Below are 22945 nucleotides of genomic sequence, written 5' to 3' on the forward strand. Positions count from 1 at the left end.
GTGGGATCCTGCTCTTTTTGTCCTTAGAGGTGAACTAATTGCAACCCTAGGGTGCCAGAGAATGGTGGTCAGTCTCTGCAAAAGGATGAAAGTATTGAATTGTATTACAGTCTCCAGATGCCATAACAAAGTCCTAGGTGTGTATTGTGATACATCTGTGCTAGATCCTGGTTCAGCTTCTAGTCAGGGGGTAGTGTGTGAACTACAGAATCAGATGGCCAGATGTGATGTCATTTTATAGCCAGCACTGAAATTATACTTAGAGATTAGTGAGAGCTGTGTGTTACTCAGTACACTGTTATTGGAACTGACAACAAAGTCACTCATCCACTTCACCTTGTCTTGCTTTTTTTAGTAACTTAAATAGGGAACAGTAATCTTCAGTCAGTTAGGAAATTAAAGAGATTAGCTAAAAGCATTGTTTTACTGTATCTGTCTGAGTCTTTTCATCTGTGTTATTTTTTATATTTCCTGTGAATTGAAACTCTGGTGCTTATTGTAAGTAGATATTCAGTATTTTCATGTTTTCTATTTTATTATTTATTATTAAATGCATATAAACTGTTCATTGTGGCTGGTCATTTAGAAAATATTTTAAGGTTTGAGAGTAATTGCATTTAGTTTTGGCACTGTGATTTCATACTCCTGAAAGTCTTGCCACTTGATTAATACTACCATTTGTATAATTTGTCAATGTACTGAGAGTAATTGGGTACCTTGGTAAGAGCCAGGTAGCTGGCTGGTGGCAGTGAATCTACCTTATATTATAGAGATGGTATAGCAGATAAATATGTGCCAGCATTTCCCAGGTGTGTGTGTGTGTGTGTGTGTGTGTGTGTGTGTGTGTGTGTGTGTGTGTGTGTGTGTGTGTGAGTGTGTGTGTGTGAGCTACTTGGTACAGAGACACAGAGCACTGATTTCTGCAGAGAAAAAGGTGGAGTCTGGAGTGTGCTCCGTGTATGCTCTTAAGGGAAATTGTGCTTGGTGCTGGAGTGTGTTCCATGTATGCTCTTAAGGGAAATTGTGCTTGGTGCTGAGAGCTGCATACAAAAATACTGTGTGTATCTATCTTTGTTTGGAGTGAACATCCCCCTCCTTGATTACTGTCCTAGTGGAGGGACGAGGAAGAGTAATGATGTATAGGTCCATAGGTTCATAGGTTCATAGGTTGGTACTAGGCTATCAGCCCTAGGGCCTATACAAGCCTAGCCATAACCATTCCCTGGCTATTTCTTCCCACACTATTTACTTCCCTGGACCCCTGTCTAGCAGGGTGACTGACATGATCCCCAGGGTGAATTTCCTTTCTCCCATCCAATCATCAAGGTTCCTTTTGAAGAGAGCCAAAGAGGTGCTCTGCTTGACATGTATGCGGAGTCTTTTCCAGAGTCTGGGGAGTCTCTGGGTCAGGAACCTATCCCTCCGGCATGTTTTGTTTATTGTGATTACAAGATTTAGATCCCTGGAGCATGTGGCTCTGACGGATTGGAATTTATTTAAGTGTAGCATGGCCAACAGCTCTGGGTTTGACATGGCCTTGTATGTTAAGCAGAGATCGCCTTGGAGTAGACGATATGCGACAGAGTATAACTGGAGTTTTTTAAGACGGTCAGCATAGGTCATCTGCTTTAGGCCTGTGATTCTTTTAGTGAGGTATTGCTGCAGCCTTTCCAGTTGTTGCAGATGTCTTGAGAGGTACATACCAAATGGGGCGTTGTATTATATAATGGGTCTAATGAGGGATGAGTACAGTGGGACAATGACCTCCTTTTTTCTGGATGAAAAGCCCTTAGTGATGAGGTGTGCCATATAGAAGGATTTCCTGACTGTTGTGGCGATGTGGTTATTGAAGGTGAGACCACTGTCCACCTGTGTCCCTAATTCTTTTATCACACTTTCGGTGTTTAGTGTACTGCCACTTATGTGATAATTCATGGGTACATGTTTTTTCCCAAAGGGGATAACTATACATTTCTTGGCACTGAGCTTCAGCCCATGGCTCTGGCACCAAGCATCTCTTTCTGTAAGGCCCTTTTGTAGAGTATCCACATCATTTGGGGATTAAATAATGTCTCCCAGTTTGCAGTCATCTGCGAACTTTGTTAGCCATTGTCCCTTAGTGTTGGCCTGTACTTCAGAGAAGTAGATGCCAAACAAGAGAGGTCCCAGGACTGAACCCTGAGGTACTCCACTTTTCACTTGTCTGGAGCTGGATTTGGAGTCAGCTACTTTTACAGTGTGGGTTCTATCATTAAGCCAGTTGGCAACTCATCAAGTGATGTAAGGATTAATGCCCAGTTTAGTAAGTTTATCTATGATTCCAGAGTGGGGGATGGTGTCAAAGGTTATAGTGAGGACCAGAAAGGCTGTGTGGACTGCCTTACCCTCGTCCATGGCTCTGTAGACTGATTCAAAGAAGTCAGTAAGGTTCAGGAGACAAGATTGACCCTTCACGAACCCAAACTGGGTGGGGTCCAGTGTTTGAAGGTTGCCAATGTCTTTGTTTATAAGTTCCATGATAATACGTTCCATGGCCTTGCAGATCAGGCTTGTCAGACTGATGGGGCAGTAGTTCCGATCCAAGGTGGATCCCCCCTTGTGGAGTGGGATAACTGTAGCTGTGCACCACTCAGTGAGCACGAAGCCTGAGGTGAGGGTATGATTAAACATGACACTTAGGTGAGGTGCCAGTTCATTTTGTAGTTCATGTAGTACACAGCCCGGGATGTCATCTGGTCCCATGGATGCTGTATTTTTAGCTTTGGAGAGTCAGTTTTTTTACCTGTGTCGCCATTATTACCAGAATTTGGCAAGCTTCCAGTATTAAGATGGGCCATTTAGGGAGTGAGAGGGGGGTGAATTTGGCACTGAATCGATCTGCCAGGATACTGGCAATATCCTTGGGATCAGTATATTTAATGCCATTCTGTTGTAGCTCAGAGCAGATCTGAGCATTGCCATTTAGATTCTTGACATAGTTATAGAATGCCTTGTGGTTGTCTTTGGAATCTTTGGCAATTTTATTTTCATAACTAGCTTTGGAGGATTTTATGAGAGGTCTCAGCTTCTTAATGAGGCTGGTAAGGGAGTTTTTTTCACCCTGGGATTTTCCTCTTTTCTGCAACAGTTTTTTCCTTCGGTTGTAAAGCTTGTTTATGGCAGGGGACCACCAGATTGGTTTCCTTTTTTTGGAGGAGATCATCTTGGTTCTATTTGGGATGGCACGATTCATGCATGAGTGGATGTGCTCATACAGTGCCTTAGTGTTGTACTCAGCAGTCGAACTTTCAGTTCCTGTCTGCATAGGTGTCATGAAGTTTGTAACTTCTGACTTGAGTAGCATGAAGTTGGCCTTGGAGAAGTTTTGTTATGGAGGTTTCTTTTACTGGGGGGTGGGGGTGGAATGTGGATGTTAAGGGTGATTAGCTTATGGTCTGACCTGACCAATGAGGGGGTGACCATAGGTGTGGAGCATCGATTTCCCATGTTGGTAATAACCAGGTCTAGGATATTGGAGCCCCTGGTGGGACTATGGATTAGTTGATCCAGGGCATTGGAATTTATGAATTCCAAGAACTGTTGGGCAAAGGTGTTGGTGCATGAGTAGTTTTCCCAGTTAATGGCAGGGTAGTTGAAATCACCCAGTATAAGGTTTTAGATGTGTTGAATTGTACTTGGGAATGTTAAAGATGTGTTGAAGAGGAAGGGAACTCTCACTGCAACTTAATAAGTCATAACAACAATGAGTCAGCGCCTCTGGAAGGATTGATAGAATTCTTCTCAAAAATGGATTTCCATTTCTTTTTCAAAGAGGAAGGGTGGAATGCATTGGGTGGAGTTATTATTCATATATGGTTGTTGAGAGGAAGATAGCTGTTGGTGATATTTTGAAGCAGAGGAAAAGATAAGGCCAGTAGTAGGCAATTAATAGCCACATTTTTAACGTGTTTTGAGGACTACATCCAGAGTAGGTTAACTTCCCTCCAGACATGCTTTGGGATGGATTTTCAGGTTGTGCAGATTCACTGAAGGAAGCTTTAATATAGGTTATTCACACTTTTTATACCAGATTGAACAGTATCATGGTAGGTAAATGTTTCCACAAGGACCATGGCATTGCTCTTGAGTTTAAACAGCACTTTTAATTCTTGGGTTAGACATCTCTCTCTCTCTCTCTCTCTCTCTCTCTCTCTCTGTCTCTCTATCTATTTCTATCTATTAATTTTATTGACCAAAAAATGTTAACACTCAAGGTGAATTCCAGGTTATAACTCTTGAAAGAAACATTCCATATGTTGACAAATGCTAGCTATGCCAGGGATATAGGCTTTGCAAGATAAGTATTCCATTCCTCATTTATCAAAGGCTATGTTATTCTCCCAATAAATTCTCTTCATCTATTATGAAGAAATACTGATATGGATCAGTATATTTTGCAAAAAAGATTGTTATGGCTGTGTTAATTACCTAAGAAAAATATGTATTGAAACCTTGACTATCATTCAAAGCTTGAATTGGGTGCACTTGTTTTTGCTTACTGAGGTGAGGTGACTTAATCTATTTTCTCAATTATATAGCCTCATCTATTTCCATCTTTGTCATCAAAGGCCATAATTAATCCCTCTGATTTCTTTCTTTTTTTTAACTGAGTATTTCTCTATCTAAGGCTTTATACCTTCATTTAGTATGTTGGTGTTGTTGTGTCATCTGGCAAAGTCTGTCTTCTGCCTGATCAAGGTTTGAAGTAGCATTCCTACCTCTTTTAGGTCCTTGCATGTATGCAATCCTTAAGAGATGTAGTTTGAATGGGTCTCACGTGTGCCAGATTGGGTTGGTTGTATTGCACACAGCCAGAAGTTATTGGTTTATAAGATTAGGGTATGTATTACTACCAGAGGATTCATACTCACTACTGACAGTAAACAAGACCAGTAAGCATCGGTGTGTTCTCTCACTATGATCAGATAAGGCTTCTGATGTTAGTGTCATGGATTTTACCCCCTACAAGAGGTGGTGGCTAATGCAAAAGAAATCAAACAAAGCAGTATCATATGTACTTTCAAGGTCACTTTGACACCTGGATGGATATTCATAAATTCACCTTGGTGATAGCCTGTGCAGCATTGCTTAAAAGGAGGAAAGCATAATTGAAGTGTAGTAAACCTGACATTTGAGTAATTTATCTAGACGTCTATCTGATCAGGACTGCTTTCCTAGTATCTACCTATGAACTAATACACCATATATTGCTGGTTTTGTAAATCTCTTTGATCCCAGCCCTCCTTCTGAACTCAGACCATAGACACTGGATTCAGGTAGTCTGTTTTTTTTCTGTGTTGCAGGACCTTGTAACTCACTCTGATGAATCTTATCCTCAAGGAAGAAGTAACCAACTCTGCACATTGCCATTGGGTGGTTAGGATCATGTCCCTGAGCCTTTCTTTGGTATCATATTACTGATGGGGAAAGATTTCTCATTGCAACCTATGTGTTTTCTGACCATAGGATACATTACACGAAATGAGCACAAGGCTTGTCTTCCTCCAGAATTACACTTATCCTTCTTGCAGGCATAACCTTAACATACCTGTTTAGTCCATTCCATGTTTTTTCTTGGAGCAAGCCGTATTGTTTCATCTAGAGGGGCTCCTGTACTGGTAAATTTCTCAACAAGACTTAATGTTTGGCCACTCATCTAACTTCCTAAACTCCTGCACTAACCTTCAGCTCCAGATCTTGTTTAATCTCAAGTTACTGATATTGCAATCTGACTCCTTGCAACTACATCAGCAGGCAGGGAATGAAATTACATTTTTCAATAAATTCTCATGCCATCCTTGCTAATAATGTGTTGGAGAGTGGATGTATTTGCCAAAGCATGTAGTTCAGGGTCTGGTATCTTTCAGTCCAGTTTAAAAAATGCCCTTTATTGTTACACTGGGAGTGATATTGATAACACATGGGAAATCTGAAGAGTTGGAGTGTTTAATGGCTGTATTTCATCATTCATAGGCATTGCCTTTGCCCCTTATGGAGAACAATGGAAAGAGAAAAGGAGATTCATGACAATGCTACTAAGGAATTTTGGGATGGGAAAAACATCAATGGAATCAAGAATCCAGGAGGAGCTGAAATGTTTAATGAAATGTTTTGATGATAAGGAAGGTAAGGATTATATGATTACTTATTAATTCTATTAAAGTATAGTGTAATTAATTTTAAACATTTAAGAGGTCTTTGACTATGACAAAAAAAAAAAAAACAGCGTGGTATTTTTCTGATTAACAAAGCTATATGTATGTCATCCAGACTTCACTTTTGATGTGAAACCCATGACAGATTGTTTTATGTGATGCAGGGTTTGCTAAAGAGAAAGCATAAAATAAAGTAGGTTTGCATTCCTGGTTGATCTACCTCTCTGCTTCTTCCAAATTAAGAAATCCCTCCAGTTTTGTCATTAACAGCATTGCATCAGTCCCTTTCCAATTTCTTTTTTGTTGGGTTGGGAAGTCACATCAACAGTGGCCAAATCACTTCCAACCAATGTTTTCAATGGCACCAAGTGCTAGCTCTAACACATCAGTGATAATGTTTAACGTGGTTATACTATTCGGTGCTTTAACCATGCACAATACGGACACTCTATTTATTTAAAATAAAGCAAAGCTTATTGTAACTACACATTAAAATGCATAAATAAATCCAAAAAACGCTGTTGACCAGACAAAGCCACTGAGCATACAGTCAATTTTCTTAGGAGACTTGTGAGTAATCCCTAGTAAAGTATTTTACTAAGTAGCACAGACAATCAATCCCAGGGTCATGCAGGGTCTAGATTTACCATCACATTTTTAAACCTGTGCACCAAACTGACACACACAAATGTATAGTCCACTGATTTGGGGAATAGTCAAAGTAAACAAAAAATATAGCTATATATGTATTTCAAAGAAGAAAAATAACTATTTAATGCATATAATTGCATATTTATTTATTTATTGATGGATTGATTGATTTCTTTGCCTTTGATTTCCCCAAAATCTCAACTGGGCAAAGCCTCAATTTAGCAGAGGCCTGAGAAGAAAAATACCACATTATGTACAGCTGCATGAGCTAACAGTAAAAATGTACTGTATAACACTCAGAGGTTAGGTATATTATATAGGATTTACAGCATTCACACATCTATAGAACATAGTATAATACAGCATGTTAAGCTCACACAGATCAGTAGAGCAGTCTCCATTATTTTATAGCGTATCGATGTACTGCCACTAACTTTAGCACAGAGCCAGCAAATGAGGCATATACATATTTATCAAACCACTTAATAAATTCATATGTTACCTGTAACTAGAAGATTACTACAGTAGAACAAGAATTTTGTGAAATTTGTTTGCTTTGTCTACATGAAGAGGGAGCATAGTAATGGGGTTGGTACAAGGGCATGACTGTTTTATCAATAGGTATGATTTCACTAGGATTTTAAATTATAAATTATAGAGAAGATAAAATAAAGAATAAGAAGACATTTTGTTAATGACATTATTTAAGTACAGGGCCATTCTCTTGTGAGATACAACTTCAGTGAGATTTTACATTGTGGCTGAGATGAGATACTTCCAATATCTATTAGGATCATGTTCCACTGTTTACTAATGTATATAGAGATACAGTTGCTGTAATGATTTTCAGTTATTTGAGTAAGTGCTAGGTGTTGGTTCAATGATCAGAGTTGTCTGCAGGATGCGTACCTGTTTAATAAAGGTCTAGCGCAGGGCATTTATCTACAATATGAAGGATGTTGTAAGCAGTCTTAATGTGAATATACACTAGTAGATTTGATAGCTCCAGCCAGCTAAGGTATGGAAGTGCCAGACATTGATGTGTTTGGTTAATATAGCTACAAATTTTGTAACTGCATGATAAGCTTACTCCAGTTTTGTTAGCTGACAGGGCAATAGGTTAGTAAAAATTGATGAGCTTCATAGGAGAGTGGGGAGTAGATAGCAATGAGGTATGGTCTTAAGTGAATATTTTGTTAGGATTGTTTTCACTTTATGGAGAATTCCCAATTTATGGTGAGTTTTTTGAGCTGCATGTTGGATGTGATGACTGAAACATAATCTATAGTTTATCATTGTTCCTAATAGTTTTGTATTTATCTCTGATATCACTGTTTGATAATTTTTTTTAAGTTACAATAGTTAAAAAGCTATTAGATTAGCTTTATTTGGATGTAAGAGCAGTTTTGATTGCTTTACCCAGTTTTTGCAAAGGAATGCTGTAGGTCATCTTGGGGTCATTTAACTGGAGGGGCAGCACGTATTACAAACTGAACTCTGCAAAAGAGGTTACAGAAACAGTTAAGGACTTATTTTTCAGAGTTCTAGGAAGTTTGTCAGAAGTCAGTTATTGATAACTACTCAAAGCCACAACAGCCCCAAACAATGTAACAAAAAAGGGACTATATAGAGAGGAAATCTAAAAATGGATAAGCTGGATAAGTAAGTGATGGTAAACAAGAAGTAATGCTATATATAACATAATATCTAGCAAAACAAGACACATTGATAACACCTTCCAGATATGCCACAGGTGGGAGGAAAAGAAGGTAAAATCCAGTAAAAGGAATATAATACAATTCGCAAGAGTATCCACAACTCTGTATTTTTCCCTTAAAAAGAAGCAGACAGATGAGTGGAGGAATAAATAGTCAAAAAGTCTTACATAAGCATGAAGGATTAACTCTGATAAAAGACTATACCATACTAATAATATAACTGGCTAGGATGTAGGGAATGGTAAAATAATAATAAAAAGGTAATCAAACTTGATACTCCATGAAGGAAAAAAATACTGGATGAAACAACAGCACTCACATGTTGGTTGCAGATGTTTGTTAGAGAGTTGACCTCTGTTGCATTTTCATATGTTCAAAGCAACTTGTTTGTGCCGACATTAATCCGCTGCTGATGTATTTTTCAAAATCTACCGAGAGGGCATTTAGTACAGTTTGTTTTGTACAAATGTCAGTCTGTTTAAACTGAATGCTGCTCTCTGCTGAACTGAGTGGTGTCTTATTGTGAGGGAATGATATTTGGAACTTTTCCTTCATTCTTGTGAATATAATGAATGTGAATGGAATTGAAAATTAAGGTAGCTTTACAAGTTATGAGGAAAATCAGACTAATTTTTAAGCAGAGCTCTTACTGGCATCTGTGCTGTGAGGCATGCTGTTCTAGATGGGATAATTGTGATGAGGTCCATTACTGAATATTCACCTCTAAGGTCCCCTTGCATTTGAACATTTTGGATTTTGTTGCACATATTATGAAGTTTGTGGTGGCTGTCCTCATTTGCTAAGGTGATTGTATATAGAATATTTTTTAATTCCATCCTGTTATTGACTTTCAGCATTACTGTTTTTACTTGCTAAATAAGCTTTAATGTATATTTCTGTGACTTAAAAACAACTAATTTAATATCTTTTTAAATTTCTGTTAAGAAAGTTTTTAAATGTTCCTTAAGCAGGCTGTTAACTAAAAGTAGGTTTGCTCATGGATTTATTACATGTTTAATTATAATTTTACAATTGATGGCTATTCATCTGTCTGAATGCTTGTTTGCTGTGTTTTAAAAGCATAATAAAATGTGATTAAAATAACATTGAATTAAGCTGTTTTGTATCAACACAGGCAAAAAAAATGAACAAATAGAAGTAAGGGTGCATAAATGTGAAGTAAAGTTGGATTGATACTTGGGGAGTGCTAAATAAAAAAATGAGCTCTAGCAGAGTTATTAGTTGAGTGTAGAATAGAAGCTGAAGAATGCATTAGTAGGACATTCAATATATTACATGATAACTATAATAATCAGTCAGAGGAGGTTAGAAAAGACTGATAGGAGAAATAGGAAAGGCAGTTTAGAAAGGAACAATGGAAGGACCTCTATATGGTTTCAAATTCTGTAACAAATTCCAGAAGGTTTGCGATTTTTGCTTGGAAGTGTTTGACAAGAAAATTTCAGAGAATTTTTTTATTAGATAGATAGCATATGCTGGAGGTGTTATGGGAAAAAGAGAGGTGACTAGAAGGGGGAAATACTGAACTCAGAATATACCATGGGTATATTCAATAAAAAAGAGGAAAGAGGCTAACCACAATGTTCGGGAAAGGGATGCGGGCAGTGCTGGAAAGAATGAGAAACAGTAGGGAGGAAAGAAAGGAGTCTGTCAATGGTGGATATGAGGGGTAAGATGGACCATAAGGAACCTGTATTCCCTCAGTAAAGACAGCAAAGAATTCAACAGTGAATTGTTTAAAGGATAAGAACAGATGAACACCGATGGTATGGAGGTCATGGGAGATTTCAATGACCCAAACAGACCCATGAAACGGTAGATTACATATCAAAATTGAGTATAATTAGAATATGAAAAGGGATTTGGCTATGAATGTGAAGCAAAACTGGATGGGTATATGGAGAGAAAGACCACCTCAAAAGAGTTAATATCCATTTAAAGATCTTACTTAACACAAGCCAACAAACTGGATAGGTTACTAGGAGGAGGGAAGAGTGGAAAGGATTAAGATGCAGGAAAGACACAGATCAGATCATGTACTAGTGGTAATGCAAATGAAAACTGAGGAGACCAAGCAAGGATATGGAAAAGATGGAAAAAGCACAACTGGATGGCCTAAAAAGCAAACCAGATCTTAAATAAATTGATAGCGTAAGCAATATGACAAATCAATAGGGTGATACAAAATTAAAAGGTCACCAAAGAGACAGGATTAGAAACCACAGCGAGGCAGAAAATAATGAGAGCAGACAGCTGGGTGAGAAAGAAGACAGAGAGGAAGCAGAACATTTAAAAGAAATGCTAGCAGTGACAGAGTTGAAGATATTGAAAATGGCAAAAAGAAATAGCAGCTTAAAGTGAAAGATGTGGAAAAAAGGTAGCCATGAAAAGTAAAGTAATAGCAGGTATAGAAATTGTGAGATGGTTTGAGAAGAACTGAAGGTGCGTGATAAGAGAGGACGAAGGGAGGCATCTGGGAAAGAAGAATAAAAGCAAGAAAGAGGAAGACCAGTAACTAGGGTGAGTGGAAATGAAGGAAGAATGCAGAAGATACAGGATTTGGGGAATATTTAGGGGGTACTTTTAAAAGATATCTATGAGAAAAACATGTTAAAGGTGAACTAGAATGGAAATGGGGAGTGGGGATAAAATGCATGCAATAACATGAGTTCTAAATGTAGACTTCGCTACAAAAGAGGAAAACATGGGAGAGTGGGGAGGAAATGCATGCGATGACATGAATGTGTGTGTGTGGGGGGCTGTATGGCATTAAGTAAGGAACACAGGAAAAACAGCAAGAGAAATAGTAATACCAAAGGAGGGAAGAGACTAGACAGATGTACAGAGGTAGTAAGCTGTAGACCATTCTCGCTGATAGGTGCAGATATTAAAAAATTAGCAAGGTCCTAGCAGGAAGACTAGAGGAAATCCCACGGGATGGGCGGAATGTTTTTTTTTAAAGGCCACAAAGCTAAAGAAAACTAACAGACCCCTAATAGATTTTGTCTACAAGAAAGAAAGAAAGGAAATAAGAGGGGAAAAGGAGGAATGGACCTGTTTGACCTCTAGAAGGTTTTTGATATGATGAGATGGGACATCCTCTTGGAAGTATTGGAAAGAAGAACGGTGAGAGGGCTGTGTCAGCTAGTTTTTATAAGAAGCTGTATCAGGAGGAAGAGTTACAGAGTAGACTGGCAAGCCAGAAAGAGGCAAGTCTTTATAGCACCCAGTGAGGACCAGAGTGGTCTTCAGATATATAAAGACCAATATTTGTAGAATAGATCAAATTCCTGACCACTGAGTCCAGAGAAAGTACAAAAGAGGAGTAGCCAGGAAGCTATAAAAAGAAGCATAGAAGATGTCCCAGAAATTTGACTTTTATGAGTTGTCCCTGTTGTTTGATAGGGAAGGGAGCTGCTGAAAAACTAACGGAACTTCCTATTACCTCTTTGATAAAGCCTGTAGAAAATACTGGTGATGTTAAGTACTGTTTCAGTATGTAAACCCCTGACCACTGTACAAAGGAATACTTCACCAGTAAACTGAACTTTGGAAAAACTGTTGTGAAGTGACTGGATTTTTATTTCTGTTACTTCCTGTACTTTCCTTCAAGAAACTGTATTTCCTTTCTCGATGTAAATGAACCTCATCTGGAAACTGTTACATGTGTATATAGTGTGTGTTTTGTGTGTGTGTGTGTGTGTGTGTGTGTGTGTGTGTGTGTGTGTGTGTGTGTGTGTTCAGAAGTATATATATATATATATATATATATATATATATATATATATATATATATATATATATATATATATACAGAGAGAAAGGGAGACCAATTGCTAAATATATATACATACACAAATATACATACATACATACATACATACATATATAGATAGATAGCTTGATAGATAGCATGTGTAGGACTGAGATATACACTAAGTATTTAAGTTAGATATAATATCAGAGGATTTGTAGCTACAATAGGAAGAATTAGAAGGGAAATGGATTTGGGATTGGGTCTTTCTCAGAGAGTTTAGCTGTGGTTCCATATAAAGGAATGGCTCTTTGTCGTAAGTACCTATTTAAGACAGGTTTACTGGCACAATGGCAGAAATCAGTGGATATCAGTGGAAGTCACTGTAGTTCCCATGTTCCCAGTCACATATGAATATGGAGGGTTTTCCTGTGGAGAAAGACAAACTGAGGTCAGAGCCAGCATTTCCAAGAAAATAAGCCATTGCTGTTTTTCTGTATGACTGCCCATGGAAATGCTAGTTACTGGAGTGCTGAACCATAAGTTCATAGGTAAGTACTGGATTAACTGCACTTGTAGGCCATTTGAAGCCTAACCAATTACTCCATTTGAAAATCAATCCTTCATCTTGTGTCTATAAAGTAAACAATTTATAGGTTTATAGGAAATTACAAGGCTAACGGCTTAAAGGCCCCTACAAGCCCAAACAATATAACCTGATTTTACCCAATATACTGTATGGCCACTGTAGCATGGATTTGTGTCAGTGCATTGAGTATCTTACAGATTGCCTCTGTCCATAAGGGACACAAGCACTACCCCAGGTGTGAATTTGCAATTCCCCATCCATTGATCCAAACTAAGTTTGAATAGGGCCAGGGAATGGTTCTGCTTAATGTGAATAGGAAGCCTGTTCCAAAGTAGGGACAATCTCTGAGACACATATCTGTCTCTCTAGCATGTTTTGTTTGAGTGGTTGACTAAATTTAGACCCATAGATTGGGTGACCCTCTTACAATCTGACTTGCAGATGTGTAGTAGCTATATCAGGGCTGGATTTGTGAGTGCCTTGTAGGTCAGGCGTAGGTCACCCCTTAATAGTCAGTAGAAGAAAGAGGAACGGGATGGGGCTTTTAGTCTGTCCACATAGTTCATGTTGTTTACACCCTGTATTTTCTTTACGAGGAACTTCTGAGATTGGTCCTTCTACTCGAAGTGCCAAGTACATGCCAAATGATGCACTGTACTTGATTATTGGTTTATTGAGGGCTGAGTACAACCAGACTATACTTTCCTTGGATAGGGATGCCATGCCTTTACTTATAAGTTGTGCCACGTAAAAGGATTTCCTTGCCACTGTGGACACATGGTGGTTAAAGTTCAGGCTGCTATATATCTGTGTACCCAGATCTCTCACCTCTGAGCCCAGTCATGGGGGCATGCTATTGATGCTGCAATTTGCAGGGGTATTTGACTTCCCAAAGAGTATGACAATGGATTTTTTTACATTTAGTTTTAGACCATGTTTCTGGCACTAATCCTTTGTCTGATTTAGACCCATCTGAAGGGTATCTACATTACTGGGAGATTCTATGATTGCCCCCAGCTTGCAGTCCTCTGCAAACTTTGTCATACAGAGGCCTTCCACATTTGTCTTGACTTCAGAGAAGTATATTCTGAGCAGGAGTGGTCCCAGTACTGAGCCCTGTATCACACCAGTAGTAACTGGCCTATTGCTGGATCTGGATTCACCCACTTTAACCATATGTGTTCTGTCTTTGTGTGAATTGGCTATCTATCTAGTGACACAGGGATTTATGCCCTGCTTTGTGAGCTTATTTATAATACCTGAGTGGGGAATTGTGTCAAATTCCTTGCCTAGGTCAAGGTGTGTGTCATGTACTGTTGTACCCTCATCCATGGCCTTGGTGACTTTCTCAAAGAAATCTGCCAGATTTCTAGTATCCAGGAGTACCTTTATGTGAGAGCTTTCCCCTATTCCTGTGGTGGAGTTTATAAAACTTGTCTAACAGCTATTGTACTGGGACCAGTCCTGCTCAGAATATACTTCTCTGAAGTTAGCATCCTGCCATCACCCAGAATAATACCACAGTACAAGGACAAAATGATTGACTTCGACAACTGGCTAAGCTTCTGGTGTGATTCTAAGGGGATCCAGTATCTGTCTGCCTGGGATGACATGATCGACAGACCACAATGCTTTGCCAGAGATGGCCTGCACCTGTCACCCCTGGGATTCTGGATACTGGCTAAGGCTCTTGCCACCCCTATAGTACCTTTTTAGGCAAGGATCAAATGACAAAGTCACCACTGTAACAGGTAAAAACAAGCAAAATCTGAGGGTAATGCTACTCAGTGCCAGAAGTCTAGAACTCAAAATGCATTCACTCCAGGCACTCCTTAAAATGGAGAACATCAACATCTGTGCAGTAACAGAGACCTGGGTCAAGGCTCCAGAGAGCACCCCTGCATTATCAGGCTATAATTCATACCACACCTTTTGGCCACCTAACCTGGACCAAAACACTAAAGGTGGAGGCGTGTTCATATTCATTAAGGATATCCACACCTCCAGGCTAGTTGCTCAGCATAATGCATCCGAGATTATCCAAGTGCAACTAACTCTGGGCAAGACCGCAATCCAAATTGTAACTTGCTACAGATCCCCACCATGCCCTAGAATTCTCACTCCTCATTTCTTGATACTCTGGAAAATATTAGGGTGCAACCCAACACCCTAATAATGGTTAATTTCAACTGTCCCACCATTAACTGGGAAAACTACTTATGTACCAACTCTTTTGCTCAAATTTTCTGGAATTCATAAATTCCAATGCCTTGGATCAACTTATCCACACCCCCACCAGGGGCAGCAATATCCTTGACCTGGTCATTACCAACATGGGCAACCAGTGTTCCATACCAGAGGTCAATTCCTCATTGGTCAGATCTGACCGCAAGCTAAGCACCTCAGACATCCATATCCTGCCCCAACACCCCATTAGGGAAACCACCTTTAAAAATGTCTCCAAAGCCAACTTCACACTTCTTAAGAACGTCATGACACCCATGCAGATGGGCAATAGAGGTACAACTGCATAATCCTACACAAATGCACGAGTGCATGGATCATGCTATCCCTAACAGAACCAAGATGCTATCCTCCAAAAAAAGGAAGCCAATCTGGTGGTCCACTGCCATAAACAAACTCTACAACAGAAGAAAGAAACTGTTGCAAAAAAGAGTAAAATCCCATGATTGGAGGAACTTCTTGGTTAGCCTCAGTAAGAGGCTGAGATCCTTCATATAATTCTCCAAAGCTAGTTACGAAAACAAAATCACCACTGATACTAAATACACCCACAAAGCATTCTATAGCTATGTCAAGAATCTCAATGGCAACACTCAGATCTGCTCTGAGTTACAGCACAATGGCACTAAATATACAGAACCAACTGATATTGCCAACATCCTGGCAGATACGTTCAGTGCTAACTTTACCACCTCCTCACCCCCTAAAGGGCCAATCTCTATACTGGAAGAATGCAATGTTCCTGTAACCATGGCTGCACAGGTAAAAACCACATTCTCCAAAGCCAAGAACATAGCATCCATGGGACCTGACAACATCCCAGGCTGCATTCTACATGAACTACAGAATGAACTGGCACCTCACCTAAGCAACATGTTCAATCATAGCCCCAGCTCAGGCTCTGTGCACACTGAATGGTGCACAGCGATGGTTATCCCACTCCTCAAAGGGGGAGCCACCATGGAACCCGGGAACTACCGCCCCATTAGCCTAATGAGCTTGGTCTGCAAGGCCATGGAACGCATCATCATGTAACTTATAAACAAATACATTGGTAATCCCCACACTCTGGACCCTACACAGTTTGGGTGTGTAAAAGGCAGATCATGTCTCCTAAATATGGTAGACTTCTTTGAAGCAGTCACCAAAGCCATAGATGAGGGTAAGATCTTGCCAAGACGTTTGACACCATTCCCTACTCTGGAATTATAGAGAGACTCACTAAACTAGATAGAAATCCCTATGTCACAAGCTGGGTTGCCAACTGGCTCACTGACAGAACCCACACTGTGAAAATAGCAGACTTCAAATCCAACTTCAGACCAGTGACAAGTGGGGTACCACCGGATTCAGTCCTGGGTCCTCTCCTGTTTGGTATCTACTTTTCTGAAGTACAGGCTAACACAGAAGGTCTTTGAATAATGAAGTTCACAGATGGCTGCAAACTAGGAGCCATAATCAAAACTCCTAACAATGTGGACATCCTACAAAAGAGCTTCACTGAGACACATGCCTGGTGTCAAAGCCATGGCCTCAAGTTGAATGACAAAAAGTGCATTGCCATCCCTTTGATAAAAACTCTGTACCCATGAGCTACCACATAGGTGGTAGTCTACTTAACACCGAAAGTGTGATAAGAGACGTTGGGATACACGTGGACAGTAGTCTCTCCTTTGATAATCACATCCCCACAGTAGTCAGGAAATCCTTTTATATGGCACACCTCATCACAAAAGGTTTCTCATCCAGGAAAAAAGAGGTCATTGTTCCCCTCTATTCATCATTCATTAAACCTGTTATAGAGTACAATACCCCTTTTGTATGTACCTCACAAGACATCTACAACAACTGAAAAGGCCGCAGAAATAACTCACAGAGAGGATTACCAGCCTCAAACCGATGCCCTATGCAGACCATCTCAAAAAACTCCAGCTTTGCTCCGCCTAACATACAAAGCTGTGTCAAACCCAGAGCAGCTGGGCATGCTTCACTTAAAAAAATCCCAGTCCCTCTGAGCTACATGCTCTAGGGATCTAAACCTTGTCACCACAATAAACAGAACATGCTGGAGGGAAAAATTCTTGTCCCAGAGACTTCCCATACTCTGGAACAAACTGCTTATCTGTATCAAACAAAGCTCCTCATTAGCACTCTTCAAGAAAAATATTGATGACTGGATGGGAAATAGGAAATTCACCCCGGGATTACCACTGTGGCTCTGCTCGACAAGGGCACAGGAAAATAATTTTCTTGGGTGGTGAAAGCCAGGGTACCTTTTTGGCTAGGCTTATATAGGCCCTAGGGTCAATAGTCTAGTACCTAGCTATGAACCTATGAAGATTTAGTAGGCATGACCTGCCACTGACAAAGCTGAATTGGGTTGGGAGCAGTGTTTGGAGATATCCTCCACTCTACACGGACAAAGTCAGTCCGGATACTGTGGTTAAATAGATATGCTTATTGGCATGCTAAGTCTTGATTTAAGCTGTTTAAGATGTAATCTGATATATCATTGCCCCCCCCCCCCCAAGCCATGTCTTTAGCTTTGGAGAGCACAACCTGTTCTTTGGTGATAATTGGTGGTGGAGTGATGTTGGTTATTTTTTGGTGGAGAACTGGGACGTAATGGGGAGGTGAAATTTGAGCTGAATTTATTGTCCTGCAGATTTGCTCTGTCTTTCAGCTGAGCATAGATGATGCCATCTACAAATAATTCTGCACATTGTTGGCTGTTGCCCTTAAGATTACTGACATAATTGAAAAATGCATTAGGGTTTATGACAACTCCCCCAATTCCTTGAGTTCTGTAAAGGAAATGTGAGTCACAGATATTGTTTTATTCATCTGTGTACTGAACCATATAAACTGTGTAGGAGTGGAGAGCCAGAGACATCCCCTATTTATTTGCTAAATCATTGCCAAAGAGATTTTTATTTAATATGGATTTTAGGTTGCTTAGACTGGTTTTCAATAAAGACACTTTTTAAAATTCTTTAATATGCTTAGCTTGCCCCTAGACAAAAGAGCTGTATCAAAGTTTTTATTTCTTTTTTCCTGAAATTCATAATTGCCTTAAATGTAAAGCAAATGTACCTATGAATCCGACTGTAATGAATTATTTAAAATATGAGGCACACAGTAAGAAAACTGCCAATGGGAGACCTAGCACAAGGGAATACATGCTATTCTAATTATCTATGAGTTCAACACCACTAACAATTGCCACTAGAAGGTGTGGTGAGAAAAAAATGCATGTTAATTTGCCTGCTATACACTTTTTGCCATTATTGCTTGCCATTGTGAGACTTGTTGAAAATAAATGGGTCAATATCAGAACATCAAAGTTTTAAAACTTTGAATGTTCTAATATCGACCCGTTTTGATCGAATGCTAAAAATAGCGAAGCCGCAGAACATCGAATTCTTTCCTAGGGAAAGAATTCAGTTGGCCGGTTCTGTGGCTTTGCTATTTTCAGCACTGTGGTGGAGATTTACGGGTCGGGTTCAGGTAAGTGTGCGATTGTGTGGTTGTTAGGATTAGGACACAGGTTAGGTGAGTTAGGGTTAGGGCATGGGTTAGGTGAATTAGGTTTAGGGGCAGGTTAAGTGAGTTAGGGTTATGGCGCGGGTTAGGTGAGTGTGCAATAGTGACGGACCTTAGGGTTAGGGTTTGGGTTAAGGTAAGTGGATAGATAGTAGTGTATGTATAGTTTAGTGCAGGGTTAGTTGTAGGATTATAAGTGTATGTGTGTGTATTGATGTTTTTTAGGTGTGCTTGTGTTGTGTGTATGTGTTTCGGAATAGCAAATTTTTTTCCCAAGGAAAAAAATTCGCTGTTCTGAATGTTCGATATTCTGTGGTTTAGATATTTTAGGTTCAATGAAATAGTGTTTGCTATTTTCATCTTTCAATAACGTGATACAAATGCAAAAAACCTACATAGATATGTTTTAATTTACATTTTGGTCTGCTCATCATGGCGATTCCTGCCAGAAGAGACTTGGAGCCCTGTGTAATTTTGTGACTGTGATAAAGAATTGTAAGCCTTTGTCCACTCAGATATATGAGTCTTGAAAAGAGAGAGACTATATTTTAACTGTTTGTTTTACTAAAGGTTGAAGTCAAGTGCAAGCTGCATATGAGATAGACAGTACTATTCCAGTTAACAAACTTGATTACAATGAGAGATGCATGCTTTAAAGTTGTACTCGGCTAGAGAAGCTGCTTTAAATCTCCAAGCATTACATTTCCAAATATGTAGAGAGACTCTACTTAGTGGGGACACTGTTTGTCTCTTACAGTGAGATGATGTGGCATAGTTTCATGATGGACTCTGTAAGTTTACTAAAATCCTATTTGTTTTAAGTTTCACTTCTCATTTCATTACAGTTTTGATGGCAAATACTTGTCATTTGTGTGTTTTACTGCAATGAAATGATTGTTTTTACAAATAACTTATGTGCTTGGTTCCTCTACTTACAACTGGTGAAGAATGTGGCTTGCTAATTTACTAACCACTGATTCCACCTGTAGCTACCAAAACAGTGAACAATTAATTCCACATATGAAATGAAGTACTAATCAGTTGGTGGGTTTGCCCTGCTCAGAGTTTATAAATCTGATTGTTAACTACAGTGGAGTGACTGCCACAAACCCTTACTGTCACTGCAGAAAGGATAGTGGCAGTGGCTAAAGCTATCACCCACTCAAGGTCTGTACCTCTCTCAAAACCTTTCAGGCATGAGCATGACCTCAAGGTATGACATCTTGAAAGGGTTGCACTCAAGAAGAATGGGAATGGTCCATCCAAGCCTGTATTTTTGCAGCACACCTCATGGGGAAAATACCATCTTTGTGTACATGGACATTCCTAGTGCAGAGTGTAATGACCATATCTAGGGCGATGGTCACATCAGAGACTCAGGCTGTCAAGTTCCGTGAATCGAACTTTTCCAGATTCAAAATAGGAAGAATTTGATTTTTTTGAATTGCAGCAGATAAAAGTTATAGAAAGACCTCGAGGGATTCATAGGTTCATAGGTTCATACTAGGTTATCTGCCCTAGGGCATTTATAAGCCTAGCCAGAGTGTGCTTGGCTTTCGCCACCCATTTTAAATTAATTTTGCTATGCCCTTTTTCGAGGTTAGTATACTGTGCCTCTGTCTAACAGTAACACAGAATGATACCTGGGGTAAACCTACGATCTCCCATCCATTCATCAAGATTCCTCTTGAAGAGAGTCAATGAGGGACTCTGCCTAACCTGGACTGGGATTTTATTCCAGAGTGAAGGGAGCCTCTGGGTTATGAATCTGTCCCTCCAGCATGTCCTATTTATTTCAGTGCTGAGGTTCAAGTCTCTCGAGTGCGTAGCTTGATGGGATTTGGATTTTCTGAGGTGCAGCATATCCATTAATTCCGGGTTGGACATGGCTTTATACGTCAGGCACAGATCACCTCTGAGCAAGCGGTATGCCACTGAGTAGAGCTGGAGTTTCTTTAACCAGGCAGCATATGGCATCTGTTTGAGCCCTTTGATCCTCTTGGTGAGGTACTTTTGGGGTCTTTCCAGTTGATGCAAGTGTCTGGTAAGGCACATCCCAAAAGGGGCATTGTACTCAATTATGGGCCTGATGAGGGATGAGTAAAGAGGCACGATGACCTCCCCTGATCTAGATGTGAATCCCTTCATGATTAGGTAGGCTATATAAAATGTTTTTCTAACCACTTTGGCCACGTGGTTGTCAAATGAGAGATTGCTATCAACTTGGGTGCCCAGGTCCCTAATTACTTCTTCAGTACTTAATGGATTATCATCTATGTGGTAATTTGTGGGCACTTTGTTTTTGCCAAAGGGGATGACTATACATTTTGGCGTTTAGCTTGAGGCCATGGCTCTGGCACCAGTTGTCTTTTTCTATGAGGCCCTTTTGGAGGATGCTTGCGTCAGCTGGAGAGTCGATTATGGTGCCCAGTTTGCAGTCATCTGCGAACTTGGTCAGCCACAGTCCTTCCATGTTGGCCTGTACCTCCGAGAAATATATACCGAACAAGAGAGGTCCCAGGACTGAGCCTTGTGGGACACCACTTGTAACTGGTTTGGAGTCTGACATGGCTCCAGCAATTCTAACCATGTGGGTTCTGTCCTTGAGCCAGTTTGCAACCCATCTAGTGACATATGGGTTTATATTTAAGCTGGTGAGCTTATCTATAATGCCCGAGTGGGGTATTGGATCGAAGGCTTTTGCGAGGCCCAGGTAGGCTGTGTGGACCACCTTCCCCTCGTCAATGGCCTTGGTGACTGTTTCAAATTATTCTGATCTGATTGCTAACTACAGTGGAGTGGCTGCTACAAACCCTTACTGTCACTGCAGAAAGTGTTTGTAGAAAAGAAACCATGCAAGCCTTTCTGTAACTAGAATAGTCCTGATTTCAGATTTGCTGATTTCAGGACTGTGTTGTGGTTTCTGTGTTGCCCAGACCTTACTAAGATAGAATGAAACTTGTCTACTTATCAATGGGAGTGGTAAGCTCTGAGCAGCCTATCTGTCACTAGAGGAGTGGTTTCAGCTCAGAAATAGTCTTTTTATTGGCCATCTTGGGCTATTTCTATCCCTTTCATCTTTCTGTTTAAAAAATGTGTCTGGGCGTTTTTTGCACTTGTTTAACCTCAGCAAGATCCTGTCTGGGCATCCTGCAGATTTCTAAAGCAGAAAGAGAGAAGGAAGACATTCAGTGATTTAAGTACCTCCACTTTGCTTCTTTTGCAGGTTTTTTGCTTACAGCACTTTATTCTAGCCATTTATCAAGCATTGCTACTTATTTTAATTGTATTCTGTCAAGTATTGTTGTTTGCACTTTATTTGCTTGTTTTAAGTTAAATTCAACTGTATTACTGTTGTAGGCTACACACTCAAGTGTGCTGGCCATTTTTCTGTTTTAAATAGTGTGTTTGCAGTTCTAACTGTAGTATTTATGAAAAAAAAAAACAAACCAAAAAGAAAAACAATAATAGTCTATCTCCTTGCTTGTTTTCCACCTTTTTGTAACTGGAATAGTCCAGATTTCAGATTTCCTGATTTCAGGACTGTATTGTAGTTTCTGTGTTGCCCAGAGCTTACTGAGCTAGAAGGTAGCTTCTTTGTTTATCAAAGGGAGTGGTAAACCCTAAGCAGCCTATCTTTAGCTAGAGAAGTGGTTTCAGCTCAGAAATAGTCTTTTTATTGCCCATTTTGGGCTATTTCTCTCCCTTTCATCTTTCTGTTTAAAAAAAATGTATTTGTGTGGGTTTGCACGACACATAGTGCCCCTAAGCTAAGGTAAACCATTGCTGGTGCCTTAAAATTTGCTCTTCAAATTTTCCATTAGACCTTCTTAACTTTTATCTCTGAGCACTCAAATTAGACCTTTATATCTAGCACTTGCTCAGAACATTTTGTATTTATTGCAAGCTCACCCACTGCTGCTAGCACTAAACTTTTCATAAAGGAAACAAAAAGCTTCAGTACTTAATCTAAGCATAAATAACTCAGTACTTAAAAAGCTGATCACTTTTCCAGGCATGTCCAAAAGTCAGTTTCCGATGCTTTCTCCCATTAACCTGGTGAACCTGGGCATCCTGAGGCAATGTAGCCATTGCCTCATGTACACAGACAACCCTCTCCTCCTACCTCCAAACACATCCACTTGTGAGAGATGCAAGTACATAGCCAAACTTTAGGCTATGCTCCTCAATCCAAGATTGGGTCAGCCAGTCAGATGGAGAAGGTTAACGC

At 39.8% G+C, this 22945-nt stretch overlaps 1 protein-coding gene across 1 annotated transcript in view; it reads left to right on the top strand.

The window, feature by feature from the left end:
• The window catches only part of LOC122796835 (cytochrome P450 2F2-like), a 749069-nt gene that overhangs the window by 259186 nt on the left and 466938 nt on the right, over nt 1-22945 (top strand). The window contains exon 4 of the mRNA XM_044065579.1: nt 6013-6165. Coding sequence (XP_043921514.1) covers nt 6013-6165 — 153 coding nt within the window. The remainder of the gene's footprint in view (nt 1-6012; nt 6166-22945) is intronic.

Source organism: Protopterus annectens, chromosome 3.part0, assembly GCF_019279795.1.
Source record: "Protopterus annectens isolate FY-2018-M chromosome 3.part0, PAN1.0, whole genome shotgun sequence".
NCBI lineage: Eukaryota > Metazoa > Chordata > Ceratodontiformes > Protopteridae > Protopterus > Protopterus annectens.